This window comes from Oryctolagus cuniculus, chromosome 10 (assembly GCF_964237555.1).
Source record: "Oryctolagus cuniculus chromosome 10, mOryCun1.1, whole genome shotgun sequence".
In the NCBI taxonomy this organism is placed as follows: domain Eukaryota; kingdom Metazoa; phylum Chordata; class Mammalia; order Lagomorpha; family Leporidae; genus Oryctolagus; species Oryctolagus cuniculus.
In genome coordinates this window covers 105,195,011-105,212,294 of record NC_091441.1, presented here as the reverse complement: position 1 = coordinate 105,212,294, position 17,284 = coordinate 105,195,011, and the positions used below count along the sequence as shown (strand labels likewise).

Sequence of the window (17,284 nt, the reverse complement as noted above, 5' to 3'; positions counted from 1 at the left end):
CAGCTCAGCTCTGGACATTGTGATCATTTGGGGAGTGAACCAGCGGATGGAAGACCTTTCACTCTCTCTAGCTCTACCTCTTTGTAACTTTCAAATAAACTTTTTTTTTTTTTTAAGAAACAAACAATTGTTAGTATTGCCTAAATGCATTTTATATCCATTCAAAGCTGAGAAAATACTCCTTCGTAATATAATGTATGTTTTATTTGAAAGACAGTTACAGATCTTCCACCTGCTGGTTCACTCCCCAAATGGCCACAATGGCCAGGGCTGGGCCAGGCACCTGGAACTCCATCCAGGTCTCCTATGTGGGTGGCAGTGGCCCAAGTATTTGGGGTATCTTTTGCTGCTTTCTCAGGCACAGTAGTAGGAACCCAGATCAGAAGTGGAGCAGCCGTGACTCAAATCTGCTTGTGTGGGATGCCAGCATCACAAGCGGAGGCTTAACCGCTGCGTGTGCCACCGTGCTGGCCTCATAGATGTATTTTGAAAGCACTTTCACATAAAGCTACACAGTGATGTATCGTTCAGTGAGGACCACCGAAGTTACCTAGTCCAAGTCTAATTTCATAGTTTTATAACTGTTGTATTCACTTCAAAGGCCAATATTTCAAGTCTCTAATACTTGTTGGCAGCTACCATTTTACTCACCATTCTATATTCTCTGTAAACAAAAATGCTTTGAAAGAATGGACTGTCGTCCTCCTTAAAGGACACTCATCTAAACTGAAAACAAACAAACAGGACTATAGCTCCTCTGAGTTGCTAAGCTCAAATGAAATTATGCATGATTCCTATCTCTTGGGGTTGTTAGGAAGCTTACTGGATATTACACATGTGTAAGTGCTTACACTGGTGGATGGCACACAGTAGATGCTCTATAAATGTCAGCTATAATTTTTATTTGATACTCTTTAACTCTGGTTCCACCAAAGGTACAAAATATTCTGTGATTCTCTTGGAACTTAATTTCTGTGCTACTCTTTTTCCAAACTGAAATAAATACAAGACATTTAATATGTTTACTTACTTTAATAACAATATGTAGATCATGCTATCACCATGGAATGTAAGTTCAGGTTAGACAAGAGATTTCACAACTGCAGTAATGTATCCTGTAGTATATCAAAGTTTGTGTATAACGTCTGACCAACCAGCTTGCTCATAAACTATTGATCACTTCCACTATAGGTAATTTAACATTTATGAGTCTTACACAGAAAATTAAAAAACACTGCACACATTTTAAAAGTGTTAATTTACCTTTGTATTAGCAGTTAAAATACATGTTTCTATTTCAAGGTGACATTTAGAAATTATGCTAGTATAACAGCAGCAAAAATATAATTCTGCAGTTTTTACAAAAGAGCTAACCTGGAATCCATAATTAAATTAGTCTCACATCTACAAGTATGATTCTGAAATAAATACTACTATGCAGCTGTCTTAAAAGCTTGCTACCTTTTGTTTGTGTACATACACAAGTACACACACACACACATACACACACATTCAGGTGTGGGAGGCTTTACAAATTATATTCCATGAACTTTTTGAAAAAGAGTTCTTTCAGAGATAACCAATCCCAAAAACTGAAATATTCATCCAGTCTATGAGGCAGGCAGAAAAAAGTGAATTAACTGGGTAAACAGGACTCCTTTCCAACACACGAAGCATGAGACACTGCAGCAAACTGGGAATAACTGCAGCATTGGCCTGCTGTGATCTTTAGGACTAATTTCATCACAAGGGTTGGGGTGGAGGGAGAACATTTTAATACCAGGTGTAAAATGAGACCTATTAGTGAACTAGTCACTAATAATTTGGTCACGAGGAGGTCCATATTCAAAATACCATGTATTATTGTCTAAACCCACTCAAATTATTTATTTTCGATATAACACATAACCTCAATATGAGATGTCTAACTAAAGGAAGCATCTCCAACAAGGCCAAGCCAGCATCTCTTCTAAGGTTTAGGTTTCGCCCAGAATTCCCGATACATGGAATAGCCCATACCTAAAGAAAAAGAATACTAGTTAAACATTTGATATTATGAAAAATTTTAAAATTTCTTAATAGCTAATGTGGAGTATCTACAAAGGTAACAAAACCCCTTTGCCTTAATAGTTTACATTTCTAAAACTCTTTTCACAAAGTTTACATAGTTTCCCAAGTAGCTCAAAGATGCCATGACTAACTCACAATGTTTGAATACTCCTATTTGTTTTTAAAAACAAAGAATATTTAGCTGGAAACTTCAAAAAGGAGTAACTCTTGTTCCATGATACCAGTTAATAAATTATAATGCCACTAAAAGCATGTAATATCTATACTTTAAAATGTCTCTCACAGATAATGGATGTTACCACCAATCCTATTTCTATGTCTAGACTCTTCAATGAAACTATAAACTCAGTGATGGACAGGACTACTATTTCTTCTTTCTTTAAAACCTCAGTAGAATATATCATATACAGGTAAACTATGTCACTACTTGAATTACTTGTATTCAATTTTTACACAGGTCATACCTTGTTTTGTTTGTAAAGACATGCTTAATAAATTTGAAATTTCCTGTGAGAACCTACCAAGAGTCATTGCCCCTACAACAAAGCCTTGAGCCGCCACACGCATGTGAATGAGGTGAAGGGACATTTTCGTATTTCCCCTGCTCTTCAGTTTGTACAGTCCATATGCAACAATTGCTGCAAACCCCGCCATTCCTGTAAAACAGTCAAAAGTGTGTAAGGGGCCTGGGGAGGGATCCAGATGATTCTACCATCAACTGATGTACTTTTACTACAACAAAACAAACGTGGCTAAAGGTATTTTTTATTGTTATTATTTTTATTTGTATTTGGTGGCTAAAGGTTTTATCTTGAGTTAAGGAATGAATTTATTCATTTTAACACTATAATTACATTTTTAAAAATACCCTGAATAACAAGGTAAAGATAACCACCAACACTACAGGAATAGCTGCAGAACTTCCAAATCATTACAAGAAAAATAAAAGGAAACAAAGTATAAATAAAAAATAAAATAGATGGGAGGAAAAAAAAACTTATTTTACTAAATATAGATGTAGGTTAAACAGAAAACAAATATACATTACAAGAGGATATAATTGAGATATCTGCTCTTCTCAATTAAATTTGAGAATCTGGGTGAAATGAATTGATTTCTGAGGAAAATACAAATTAATAAATTCCAAAGGAAATATAAAATATCTTCATATATCAATAACAGAAAGAATTAAAAGTATAATCTAAGATTGACTCCCATAAGACTAAAATAGTTTTATAAGCAAGATCTAATAAATTGTAAGGACATTCTGCATTTGTATTCCAAAACATTAAAAAAAAGATGGCAGTATATTTTTTCCAAAACTTTTCTTTTTAGATTTATTTTATTTATTTGAAAGAGTTACAGAGAGAGGTAGAGACAGATAGAGAGGTCTTCCATCTGCTGGTTTACTCCCTAGATGGCCACAGTGGCCAGAGCCGCGCCTATCTGAAGCCAGGAGCCAGGAGCCTCCTGGTCTCCCACATGGGAGCAGAGCCCAAGGATTTGGGCCCCCCTCCATTGTTTTCCCCGGCCACACAGAGAGCTGGACCAGAAGAGGAGCAGCTGGGACCAGAACCAGCGCCCATATGGGATCCCTCGCCTCAGGCCAGGGCTCTAGCCTGCTGCACCACAGCGCCAGCCCCCCAAAACATTTTTTAAGGAAACCTTGATACCAAAACAAAATTAAGATAAAGTGAGAAAAAGCAATATAAATTATGAATATAGATGTAAAATCACTAAACCAAATATACATAAAAATACACATAACACCACAACTAATCAACTGTAAAACTGTATTAGAATAATATGGTTAGTCATGACTGTTAGACTGTGATTGGGAATTAACTATTGTTTCCACATAAAATATCTCAAGACTTACAACACATTGTGCTTGCACATTTATCATATTTTAAGTACTTCTGTCCTTAGATATTTAGTACATTTTAAAAGGATGAAATAAAATATAAAATATTCTTGCTGCCACCTGAGTTGTCACTTACATAAATGCCTTCTTTGGGGCCCATGAATTCACATTTACACTGCCCTGCTGACAGACACTGGAGCTGCTCCCATTATGCTACTTTCATAAGGTGCTGCAAATCAATGTGCACACATATCACATAATGCTTAATTGTATTTGTGCCAACACGCTGATGGGCTGGCTTTCCCATACTCCAAACAGCACTACTTTTTTTCACCTTGTTTTTTCCATTTTTACAACTTTCACAAATATAAAATATCTTGTTTAATTTTGTATGTTTACTGGTTGAACAAATTTTCATTTTGATTGGCCATTCAGGTTTCCTCTTCTTTGAATTAGCTTGTTTTATGTTGCTTATCTTTTCCTAATTGAATTACAATTATTGTATATTTTGAATATATTTTTTTTTGACAGGCAGAGTTAGTGAGAGACAGAGAGAAAAGTCTTCCTTTTCCGTTGGTTCACCCCCTAAATTGTTGCCATGGCCGGCGCACTGCACCGCTCTGAAGCCAGGAGCCAAGTGCTTCCTCCTGGTCTCCCATGTGGGTGCAGGGCCCAAGCACTTGGGCCATCCTCCACTGCCTTCCCGGGCCACAGCAGAGAGCTGGACTGGAAGAGGAGCAACCGGGACAGAATCTGGTGTCAAGCCTTCTCGACTCCAGAATTTAGGTTCATCTATTTTTTTTTTAATTATTTTATTTATTTGAGCGGTAGCGTTACAGTGAGAGGGAGAGACAAAGGTCTTCCATCTGTTGGTTTATTTCCCAAATGGCTGCGGCTGAGCTGATCTGAAGCCAGGAGCCAGGTGCTTCTTCCTGGTCTCCAATGTAGGTGCAGGGGCCCAAGCATTTAGGCCATCTTCCTCTGCTTTCCCAGGCCATAGCAGAGCTGGATTGGAAGAGGAGCAGCCAGGAATAGAACTGGTGCCCATATGAGATACTGGCACCGTAGGCTGAGGATAAACCTACTGAGCCACGACACCAGCCCCAGTTCCTCTATTTCTTTATATATATATATTTTTTTTTTGACAGGCAAAGTGGACAGTGAGAGAGAGAGAAAGGTCATCCTTTGCCATTGGTTCACCCTCCAATGGCCGCCGCAGCCGGCGCGCTGCAGCCGGCACACCGTGCTGATCTGAAGGCAGGAGCCAGGTGCTTCTCCTGGTCTCCCATGGGGTGCAGGGCCCAAGCACTTGGGCCATCCTCCACTGCACTCCAGGGCCACAGCAGAGATCTGGCCTGGGAGGGGCAACCGGGACAGAATCCAGCACTCCGACCGGGACTAGAACCCGGTGTGCTGGCACCGCAAGGCGGAGGATTAGCCTGTTGAGCCGCGGCGCCGGCCTATATTGTTGTTTTAACACTGAGTACTAATCTATCTCTGAGGGTATGATAGGAGGTGAAATCTCCCTTTTTTCTCTTTCCATTCATATGGTTAATTTTTGAAAACAGTGCTTTGGGTATACATTTTGCATTGATCTGAGATGCCAGCAATGTCATGTACAAAGCATACCTCATAAGCTAGTATACTTGCATTACTCTATCTTCACACAAAAAGCTTATCTGGTACTTTGAAATTGACCTATCAAATTCTGTAACAGGGTAAAAATGTCCAAGTGGGGTTTATATTTGGATTTCAATGAATTTCTAAATTTTGGGAGAACAGAAACTTTAGAATGTGGTACATATACCAGCTTTCATTTGAATCTTATTTGGGATCTCCAGTAATAATAATATCTGTATGTATCCTTTCTTACTTCTGACTTCAAAGTCATTGTTTCTACTATTTTAACACTTTAATATAATTTATACTTGTTTTTTGTTTCTGAAATACACCATCTAATTTACTGATATCCTTTATATGCTGCAAGGCCTTCAGGGGCACTGCATTTGTATATGACTGATCCCCAGTAGAACCCTGACACGAAGATTTGGTGGACTTCCCTGGATGGCAGTACTTGACACAACATTGCTGGAAGAATTAAGTGCACCCCATGTCACTCCACTGGAAAGGAAAACCTGGAAGCTTGTGCATTATGTCTCCTGGACTTCATCCCATAAGCTTTTGCTTTAATCTGTGTGCTTCCAATGTAATAAACCCTAACTATGAATTTAATAGTTTTCTTAAGCCTAGTAAGTCCTAAGAGTAGTCTTGGAGTCTACTGTTCAGTGAAATAGTCAATAAAACAAGACTAAATACACACAGAACACTTTTATAAGATTTTTATCATGCCAATTGCGGCAAATTGTAACATAACAAAAAATATTTGAAAGTAAATTCTTTTAGGATATGCTAGATGAACAAGCTTACCAGGTTTCTATTGTTTCACACTTACAGCCAACTAATTATTAGAATGTCAAAATCAAATTTACCAATGGGGACAAATGGTGCCTCTTTAGCTTTTCGGATAAGTTTGGATCCCTGATCTTCATCATATGAAGAAAGAGAAACATCTGTATTGGTTGACATATTGGTTGTTTGAAGAATCTTCCTGAAAGAGAGTTTCTATGAGATTCTGTAAGTAAAAACATCTATAATGATTAATACCCATAATTAAAATATTCTAGTTTTCCATGAAAACACACGTGTGTTATCCATGAACTTTAAAAGCTATTTTTAAAAATTCACTATTTTTAACCTGTAGCTACTTTTAGGGAGTTATTTATTTGAAAGGCAGAGTTAGAGATGCAGAGGCAGAGAGAGAAGGAAAAGGGAGAGGAGGGGGAGAGATAAAGAGAGAGAGCTCTTCCACCTGCTGGTTCACTCCCCAAATGGCCACAACGGCTGCAGCTGGGCCAGACAGAAGCCAGGAACAAGGAGCTTCATCCGGGTCTCCCAAATTCGTGCAGGGGCCCAACCACTTGGACCATCTTCTGCTGCTTTTCCAGGTACATCAGCAGAGAGCTGGATCAAAAGTAGATCAGCCAGGACTCAAACTGGTGCCCATATGGGATGCCACACTGCAAATGGCTGCTTAATCTGTTACACCACAACACCGGCCCCTTTCAAATTATCTACTTCATTTTATTTCTTTTAAGATATATTTATTTTTTTGAAAGCTACAGTTAGAGAGAAATCTTGAAGCTGCTGGTTTACTCTCCAAATGGCTGCAACAGCAGGAGCTGGGCCAATCTAAAGCTAGGACACAGAAGCTTCTGCCACGTCTCCCACAAGGATGCAGGGGCCCAAGTGCTTGGACCATCTTCCACTGCTTTCCCAGGTGCATTAGTAAGGAGCTGGATAGTAAGTGGAGCAGCTGGGACTCGAACTGGTGTTTACATGGGATGTCATTACCTGCTATGCCACAGGGCTGGCCCCCCTACCATACTAAAAACAGTGAAATTTAAAAAAACAAACTTCTATCAGTTAAGACAGTAGCTATTAATTTTCTAGCTATCCTCATTCTTAATCAACTTCAACTGGACAACTTTCCAACCAAAGTGATAATCCCTATTGCTTCTTCAATATGTTGGGAAATCCTACTAAGCATTTTTAAGTGTAGTTAATAGCGGTTTTTATTGCTTTCAAATGCAGACTTATTAATAATCTGGCTTCAATTCTCACCTCTGAGCAACTTCCCACCTATTATACTAATTTGTTATCAATGGTGATTGTTTTTGGGAAAAGGATAAGTTATTCTGAACAGTCAAAATTTCTACCTACTTCATTATTTATTCCCTTTAGGGACAAAGCTTTTCATTTTAAATAACGTTGCTAGAAATTCTTCCTTTTAAACCTAATTTATATTCAATTCAGCACAAGATAGTGTTTTAGTTTTTTTATAGTATTATTACCTAGGGTTATCACTGTTAATATCACTGTAGCACAAAACTGCAGGCCACCTGAATGAATGAATTCTAAGTTTAGATCTGCCTTCCTTTTTATATACCTTGCATTCCCTAGCTTCCCCCTTAAAATGCTCTACCTTCTTTTTATATTATTCCTTTAAATGGTATTCAAAAGGCAATAAACTAGCCTGATAGTTATATAACAGGAACAGACATTACCACAGAGAGCAAAGTCTCCTTTCTTCTGTTTTAGTCATCTGTTCTCAGGAAGTTATTAGGCATTTCATCACAGTGAGACAGTAAATTCAGTTCTACCTTTGTCACAACAATGTGTACACTTTCTTCATCCCTATCACAACAGCTCTCATTCAATACCTTTCTTTTTTTCAAAGATTTATCTATTTATTTGAAAGTCAGAGTTACAGAGAGGGAGGGAGAGGCAGACAAATTTTCCATTCATTGGTTCACTCCCCAGATGGCCACAACAGGCTGCACTGGGCTATGCAGAAGCCAGGAGCTTCACATTGGTCTCCCACATGGGTGGGAGGGGCCCAAACATCTAGGCCATCTGCAGCTTTTCCCAGGCCATCAGCAGGAAGCTGGATAGGAAGTGGAGCACACAGTGCCCATGTGGTATGTCGGTATCACAGACAGAGGCTTTACACTACTATACCCAAAGGCCTGCCACAGTTCATTGCCTTTCTATTCAAGGAGGGGCTAGTGACAGATAACATTTTCAGAGAAAACGCGAGAGGGGTGTGTGGGGGAGGATGCTTAGTTTGAAAAGGGATTTATCCCGCTAAGCCCCACCCCATTGAGCAGAGTCAATCCCATCATCTGACAGAAAAGAAAACCTTGGCTAGATAGGAGAAAACTCGGATTAGAACTAGACTTCCTTTTTTATATTCTATTTTTTCCCAACTAAATGAACTCCCTACTTATTGAGCTTTTACTTTGTACCAGGTCCATAAGCTCAAGGTTCATTATGCTCACTGAAAATCTAAAGAGATAAAACTTGAGTAATAACACAAACAGTGACTCAAAAATTAGTTATTTTAAAAAACTGGGATGACAGTGTAACAAGACAATGAAGACTGAATTTAGTGGGGTATGGCCTTCTAGCCAAAGGTTTGGGAAGTTTCACAAGGAGTTGAGATTGCCTTTGAAGAAACTGCATAAATGGACTGGATGGAGGGATTTAACATTAATTGCAGAATGGAATGTTTTTAGTCGTCTTCATACCCAGTTGTAAGCTTCTCAGAGATATAACTGTGTTTATCACAAACATCCTTTCCAACTCCCTCCCTAACCTCCATCTAACCACATCATTCTATTTGCTCTGTATACCTCCAAGCCTTTGCACAAGCTGATTCCTCCTTTTTTTCCCACACTGCCCATCCTCTTCAGATCATTTTTCCTAGCTCACTCTTTCATTTTTTCAGGTTCCTATCTGAACAGACCTCTGGGAAATCGTCTGACTGCCTAAGTTTATGACAGGTGCTTTGGTTATGCAGTAATAGGACCCAGCACTTTCTCTATGGTAACCCTCCCAAAAGCCTACTTAAATTGTCTGTTTCTTTTGCTAGAATTTCCTGAAGTCAGAGGCCTCTACCTGCCCTGCTTAAGTCTATGTCCACTGCCTGGCACAATGCCCTTTATTCACTAAGTATAACACAAAATGTTTGCTTAATAAATTTAAGTTATATTTCTGAACAATTAGAATTATTCTCAGGTAATTTATCTACGAATACTTACTGAAAAATAGCAATCATCCACATCTGTAAAGTTTAATCAGTAAGAAAATGACGAACTGTAGGTACCTAAATGCTTATTTCTTTTATAATTCTTATGTTGTACCGATGAAAGGAGAAACAAGAAGAACCCGAACAGGTCCTGGTTTCTTGCAAACATGAGAGATAAAACTACCATAAGGCCGGTGCCGCGGCTCACTAGGCTAATCCTCCGCCTTGCGGTGCCGGCACACCGGGTTCTACTCCCAGTCGGGGCGCCGGATTCTGTCCCGGTTGCCCCTCTTCCAGGCCAGCTCTCTGCTGTGGCCAGGGAGTGCAGTGGAGGATGGCCCAAGTGCTTGGGCCCTGCACCCCATGGGAGACCAGAAGTACCTGGCTCCTGCCATCGGATCAGCGCGGTGCGCCAGCCGCGGCGGCCATTGGAGGGTGAACCAACGGCAAAAGGAAGACCTTTTTTCTCTGTCTCTCTCACTGTCCACTCTGCCTGTCAAAACAAAACAAAAAACTACCATAGACCACAATCCACGTAACACTAGAAGCTTCGATATAAAAGCATGCTTCCCTCCCTTAACCTTAATTCTCTTAAACTAAGACATCACTTGGGGATTGTCCTTGAAAGCAGGGAAGTGTGTGGTTTTCGAATCATCTCACCCTGGATGACTGCAGTTGTGTAACCAGTCGACAGAGCACCAAGTGTTTCCCCTCCTTTCAGGAGGAAGGGGATGCATTCCCTTTCCAGTCTGTACAACAACAGAAGAAAACCTGTCGTTCTGTGTTCTTCACCCCCCGAAGCTTGTACAGATGGGGCATCTGATCTGACTTTCACAAAGCAGCCTCTGGGGTAGCAATCAGGATGTGGGGGATGTGGTTATTGCTTCCTTTAAAGAACTAATGATAACCCCTTTCTGATCCAGAACACTTCAGGTGCACATTTCAAGATAAAATGGGGCGGCGTTGTGGCATAGTGGGCTCCGGTCCAGCTCCCTGCTACTAGCCTGGGAAAAGCAGCGGAGGACGGCCCAAGTGCTGGGGGTCCCTGCCACCCACGTGGGAGACCCAGAGGAAGCTCCTGGCTTCAGCCACCTGTGGAGTGAACCAGTGGATGGAAGATCTCCCCCTCTTTTTTCTCAAACTCCGACTTTGAAACACAAACATAAATCTCTTTAAAAATTTTCAAGAAAAAGATGCTTAAAAAAAAAAAGTTAAAGGGACTGATGTGAAAAGGTTTTTCACTAACACCACTGCTGAGTGTTCCTAAATGACTGCTTTCTCATCTACCCAAATGACCCAGAAAGCTGAAGAGATGCGGAGAGAGGCACCGGACAGCCAGACGTTCGGTGCCTCGGAGAACTGGAATTCTTCGGTAAGTTTAGTAAAATACTAAGGAGGGCTCTCCCAAAGGCACAAGAACACTGAGACCGACCCGAGACAGGCCTCCGAGTGCTGAATCACTGTGGCTGCCCCTGTTCTGCAGGGCCCCGCGCTTTGTAAAAACCTCCCCGGCAGGGTCCGCGCGCGGATGCCTCACTGGGGCCCGAGGCCTGCTGGCCCTCGCCGGGCAGGCGGAGAGGGTGGGCGGGAGACCACGGCCGGAAGGTCCTCGGGCTTCTCGCCGTCCCCCGCACCTCTCCCCCTGTGACCTTGTCAGGACTCCCATGGCCGGAGCCCCGCTCGCTCTACCCGGCCCCACGCGGCGCCGGCCGCGGGCTCCCGAGGTGGGCGCCGGCAACACCCCGCCTCCCCGCCTCTCGCCCACTCCCCACCCGCGAGTCTTCCCCACTCGGGGCACTCACTCCACAGGCCTCCGCTTCGTGCGCTCGCCGCCCCATGCCCCCGGGCCCTGTCCTCCGACCCCACACCTGCCCCGATCCTCAAGGTCGGGCCTGGGCCGCGCCAGCTACACCTCGCCCCCGTCAGTCCAGTCGCGGCCGCTAGGCCCCCAACCCTTCCAAGGCCCTCTCGCTGCCCCCACTTGTTCCCTCCCCACAGCCGGGTGCCCAGATCTCACAATACTCCACGCTTCACTTACCGACTGCAACAACCCCAAAAACCCTCCAACCGGCTTCTGGCCCAACCGCGCGCGCCGCATCCGGCAGGCTTCTCCCTGTCCCGCCCACCGCCGGATCCAGCCAATCAGAAGGTAGGACACAGCACACGGGCGCCCCGGCGCCGGCAGGGCGTGCGCGTGCGTGCGTGCGCGCGCGGGCGGGGCTGCCCGGAGAGGGCTCCGGATTGGCTGCGGCGGCGTGCGGGTGGGGCCGGGTCCCCGGCTTCGCGTGCGGATCGAGTGGGACGTGCGAGCTGGGCGTCCCCGGTTCGCGTCAGGTCACCTGAGAGGTCCTGGCCCATGGCCCCGGAGGACCTCAGATTTCTCTCGCCCTTTTCCCCTCGGGCAGGGTGAGGGGTGAGGGGTTTGGGCCGCGGCGGGTCCTCTGGGGCCCGGGGCTGGGGTGGCAGCACGCGCCTGTCCTCTGGGGCGCTGACGGCCGCGGGGCGCTCCTCCCTCCTGGCACCGTCTGCGGGGAAGGAGCGCCTTGGGCCGCCCGGGGTAGGGCCCTTCCGGTGCCCTGCATTCTAGTGGGGCAGCCCAGATGGCCACCACGGACGGAGTTGTGGGCTGGGACCTCGCTCGGGCCACGGGAGGGGCCTCTGCGGAGGAAGTGTGCAGGCCCGGCGTGGCCTCGGACTTCCGGGACAGGGCTCCTGGTTAGTACCTAGGCTAGATGACCAGTCACCATGGGTGACTGTACCGTGGAGGTATCTGGCGTAATTAGAGCTCCCTCCCCCATCCCATAGAGCACAAACCAAGGCAGGCTGCAAACTGTCGTGTCACATAGCTGCTGGGCAGCAGATGCCGTGGGCTGAGGATTTCGAAAGTCAAAAATCTTAAGACATGTAGGAAACACTCATACCATGGGTGATAGACTAAGCATCCCGTGCCTTGACCGCGCGGTGGCTTCCACGTACGTATGTTGTTAGGTTGATTCTGCTGTCTCCTTGAACTCTACCATTGTGCTCAGAAAGACAAAACCCCTCACTTTAACTAGAAGCCTTAGCAAACAAGTAGGGACAATCTGGCACTCTTTCAAGGAAATTAAAACGGAAGAGACTGACAGCCCAGTACAGAAGTAAGCAAAGAGGAAGTCAGCAAGTCCCTACATGGTGGAAGTAACAGCAGCAGTGATCAAAGTTCCTGAAAGGAACTTAAACACATCGCCAAGATAATGTCAGTCAATTTGTTAATCTCCAGAGAAATAGGGGATTATGCAGACCTGAGTGCAAGTTTGACCTTAATTTCTTAAAATGTCACTTTAATTTTAAGGTGAGATAATGGTAGTGATGCTTAGGAAATATGTGTAGTGTCTACCATTGCTTTAAAAGTCCCTGTGCCGTGGTGAGCGTAACAAGGCAGACTCTGTCCTCAGGGCGCTCACACAGTAAAGATATGCACCTGTCATACAAAAGTCATTAAATGGCAAGTAGCAGAAAGACAGGACTATAACTGGAAATTTTGATCTACATAATTAGCATGCCATAACGATTTTCAGGACATGGAAAAGAAGGGAAATGGATTTTTAAAAAAGATTTATTTATTTATTTGAAAGGCAGAGTGGAAGAGAATGAGAGAGGTCTTCCATCCAATGATTCACTCCCTAGATGGCTGCAACGGCCAGAGCTGGGCCAATCCAAAGCCAGGAGCCAAGAGCTTCCTAGGGTCTCCCACTGTGGGTGCAGGGGCCCAAGCACTTGGGCCATTTTCTGCTTTCCCAGGTCATAGCAGAGAACTGGATCAGAAGTGGAGCAGCCGGGACTAGAACCGGCGCCCATGTGAGATACCAGCACTGCAGGCACAGCTTTACCTGCTATGCCATGGTGCTGGCCCCAAGGGAAATGGATTTTTATACACAAACTAGGACTCACTACTGTTAATATTAAAAATATATATACAAGGGGCAGTGTTTGGTCTAGGGGTCAAGATGCTGGTTAGGACGTCCATGTTCCCGTCAGTTTCACCAAAATCCAGGTTCCTGGTAATGCAGACCTTGGGAAGCAGCTGTGATTGCTCAGATCGCCATTCCTGCTTCCCAGATGGGAGACCTGAATTGAGTTCCTGGTTGCCCCCTGAAGGTTCAGCTGTTGCAGACTTTTGGGTAGTGAACCAGCCAATGGGAGGGGTCTCTTTCTCTGCCTCTCACTATTTAACAGACACGTGTATGAGAAAGAGAGTTTAGATAAATCTGAGATGCAGGTATCAACTCTACATATTCAGCTGCATGGAAGATGCACACTGTCTCCCAGACTCTCCCAAGGCTGTTAGAAACTGTTTTGCAGAATTGTTACGGTTTGACCTGCTTTGAAAGGACCTGCATTGTACAGGAGGAGAAGGGCTCCTCTTTTGACAAAATTGTAACAACCCGTCAGGTCTGGTTAGGGGGAAAGCTTGAACAGAGAAAGGAAAGGATAAAACACGGGAAATCAGACAACAATGTTGACATAGTCAGTTCCTCAGTTTCAAGTAATGTATAATTTTGTTTTAAGATTTATTTTATTTATTTGAAAGACAGAGTTACAGAGAGAGTTAGAGCCAGAGAGAGAGAGGTCTTCTATTCCGTAGGTTCACTCCCCAACTGCCAGAGCTGAGCTGATCTGAAGCCAGGAGCCAGGAGGAGCTTCTTCCGGGTCTCCCACGTGGATGCAGGGACCCAAGGACTTGGGCCATCTTCCACTGCTTCCCCAGGCCATAGCAGAGAGCTGGATCAGAAGAGGAGCAGTCTGGACTCGAAGCAGCACCCATATGGGATGCTGGCGCTGCAGGCTGGGGCTTTAGCCACTGCGCCACAGCACCAGCCCTGTATTGTATCATTTTAAGATTAATACCATTTTTTGGATTGGTTGCAGAATTAGTATACCTTTGCATCTGCCTATTGCTATGCAGTTAAATCATGAATTAGGGAGGGGGCTTGAAACAAAGCATCTTCTGCTGAAACTTTAAAGACTGGGTGAGTTGGTGGACCAGCTTCACTTCCTTGTTCTTGTGAAACAAAAATGCTTTCTCTCACAGTTGCAGACTGCATTATAGCCCATGCAAGGCTAACAGTAATACATTTGGTGAGACCGGTCCTCAGTGAAATTAATGGGATGGATACAATTTCTTTGCCAGATGGCCACACCTTTAAAAGTGTGAAATCGTTAAAAATCAAAAAAGACACAGCAGACTGAGCCACCCCGAAAGCTTTAGGCCAGAGGGCGTGAGGACCTGATTCCAGGCACGTGTGCTGACAGAGAGTTCTGGACCCTGTGCATGTGTCCATTCCTTTTCTAGCACAGTCTTCATCCTGCTATTTCCATGCTGACAACTATAGTTCTCATTAAAATGGAAGGCTCCTTTCCTTGGTTAGCCATTAGGGTCCTGTCACTTCTTAGCCCCTTCCTTTTTTGAGGATTTCTTAGTTCTTGTCCCTGTCCCTGTCTCTTACGTTCATTTAGTTATCTAATCCGTTACTTACAGGAGAGCATGCAGCCCCACCTGCACCAAGCTACTTTTTGATGAGCAACTGATATGACCCCCTGTGCCACCCTCCTTTGCCTTTAGAACCTGTTTGAAATCTGTAAGCTCTCAGGGCACAAATTCAGGACTTCAGCTCTGTGTTTCCCAGGCTGTAGCTCTAAACAAGCTCAAGTAAATTCTTTTTTTTATTTTTAAGATTTATTTATTTATTTGAAAGGCAGAGTTACAGAGAGGCAGAGGCAGAGAAAGACTGGTCTTCCATCCACTGGTTCTTTCCCCAAATGGCTGCAATGGCCAGAGCTGGGCCCATCCAAAGCCAGGAGCCAGGAGCTTCTTCCAGGTTCCCCACACAGGTGCAGGGGCCCAAGCACTTGGGCCATCCTCTGCTGCTTTCCCAGGCCGTAGCAGAGAGCGGGATCAGAAGTGGAGCAGCCCATATGGGATGCCGGCACTACAGGCAGCAGCTTTACCCACGGTGCCATAGCTCTGGCCTCAAGGAAATTCTTGATTCTTAATGAATTTGTGCCTTAGTTTCTCTTAAGGGTTAACAAAAGCTTGCTTTGTGAGACAAAGTATGAATGTTTAGGAAAGGTTTAACAATTTGTTAAGTTTTTTTCCTAAAGATTTAGTCTTAGTGATTAAAGAAGCCTTAAAGATTATCTAGTCCATTCCCTTTCTTTCCATGAGGATACAGATTTTTGAGAAGTATTTTGAGAAACAGTGGATGTTTTGGAGGGAAGACGCAGTCAGAATCTGAGTAACAGCCCTGCTGAGAATCAGCGTGGCACTCTGCTTGATTACTTTTCCAGCTCCTGGATTAGACCTCAGTGTTGGAATGCAGCTTAAAACCAGAAATCTTCGCTAAAGGTGATTGGGTTGTTTTCAGCCTTCTTTGGCTTCTGATCCTAGGTTTGATGACATGATTGATTCAAACAGTTACATAATGTGAACAATGCTGTTGTTGGATTTGATCAATATAAAGCTCTGCAATTTGGCACTAGGGCCACTGAAATAAAACATGAGCAACTAAAGCAGAATAATTTGCAAGTAAGAATTTAGTATGAACTTCTTTTTGGTTTTGCTTTGATCTGTTTTTAAGTAAGTTCATAACAGTAGATGATACCAGCTTAAATCCTTGGTTCAGTTTGCCCCATATCACCTATGCTGGAAATACCTAAGAATTTGTGTTTCTCACACAATATTGCCTTTCTTTTCTTTATCATTCATGTGTTTCACTGTTTCATAGGATAACAGCTCTCTCTGCCATATTTATTATGAAGTTGAATTTTGTTTCTCAAGCTCTATTAAGGAATAGAACATGACATTTCTTCATAGTAACATTTTTTTAAAGATTTTTCACACCGTTAATATTCTTAAGTCTCATTCTGGGAAACTTGAACTTCCCTTGCAAATTAGAGCAACTTTCCACTTTACCAAAACTTAATGTAATAACCAAGAACAACTTCTGTTTGTGCCAAATTACTTGAGGTGTTGTTGCCCAATTGTGTCAGAATTCTCTCTTTTTAAATAGTACATAGAAATCTTGGGAAATGATGATAAATGCTGAAACATAATCAAATGACACAGAGGAATTTTTTAAAATGGAGATTATTCAACTACACTTTATTTTGTCTCATGTTAAAAAAGCAGTGCTGAATTATTATGTCTTTCATAATACAAATATAACTGATAACAAATATGCAGTGTGTATTATCCTGTTGTCCTTACTGTGTGTCATTATGAAATATGATTGATGCTGAGACAGTTATTTAGGGGCAAGTGTTTGGCACAGTGGTTAAGGTACCACTTGGGATGCCTGCCTCCCAGTTTAGGATGCCTGTGTTCAACTCTTGGCTCAGCTTCCAAGTCCGGCTTCCTGCTAATGCACACCCTGAGAGCAGCAGCTCAAGTACTTGGGTGCTTGCCATCCATTGGAGGCTCGGATTGTGTTCATTCCTCCCGACCTCAACTTGGCCTAACTCCAGTTACTCTGGGCATATGGGGAGTGAAGCAGAGGATGGAAGTTGTCTACCTGTCTTTCTCTGTTTCTCTGCCTTTCAAATTAAAAAAAAAAATTGCCTAGCTCTCAGACATTAGATCAACCATCTGTAGTTTATAGAAAGGAAAGCAGTATAAAAAGTGTCCACCAGCCGCACTCTCTGCCCCTCTTCACAGGGCCTCTGCG

The 17,284-nt window shown here is 43.5% G+C and overlaps 1 protein-coding gene across 6 annotated transcripts; it reads right to left on the bottom strand.

The window, feature by feature from the left end:
* Positions 1-1,017: 1,017 nt before the first annotated feature.
* HIGD1A (HIG1 hypoxia inducible domain family member 1A) lies at positions 1,018-11,756 on the bottom strand. 6 transcript variants are annotated; one of them, XM_051851838.2, is made up of 5 exons: positions 11,620-11,717; positions 6,804-6,955; positions 6,424-6,542; positions 2,592-2,726; positions 1,018-2,019 (listed from the first exon to the last, which is right to left on the bottom strand). In XM_051851838.2, exons 3-5 carry the CDS (start codon positions 6,518-6,520, stop codon positions 1,970-1,972), a joined length of 282 nt encoding a protein of 93 aa, XP_051707798.1. In that variant the 5' UTR covers positions 6,521-6,542; positions 6,804-6,955; positions 11,620-11,717; the 3' UTR covers positions 1,018-1,969. The 6 variants fall into 6 exon arrangements, with proteins under 6 accessions (XP_051707798.1, XP_069907066.1, XP_008258459.1 ...); XM_070050965.1 differs by having other exon boundaries at positions 6,424-6,538; positions 11,620-11,691; XM_008260237.4 differs by lacking the exon at positions 6,804-6,955 and having other exon boundaries at positions 11,620-11,756.
* Between the last annotated feature and the right edge of the window lie 5,528 nt (positions 11,757-17,284).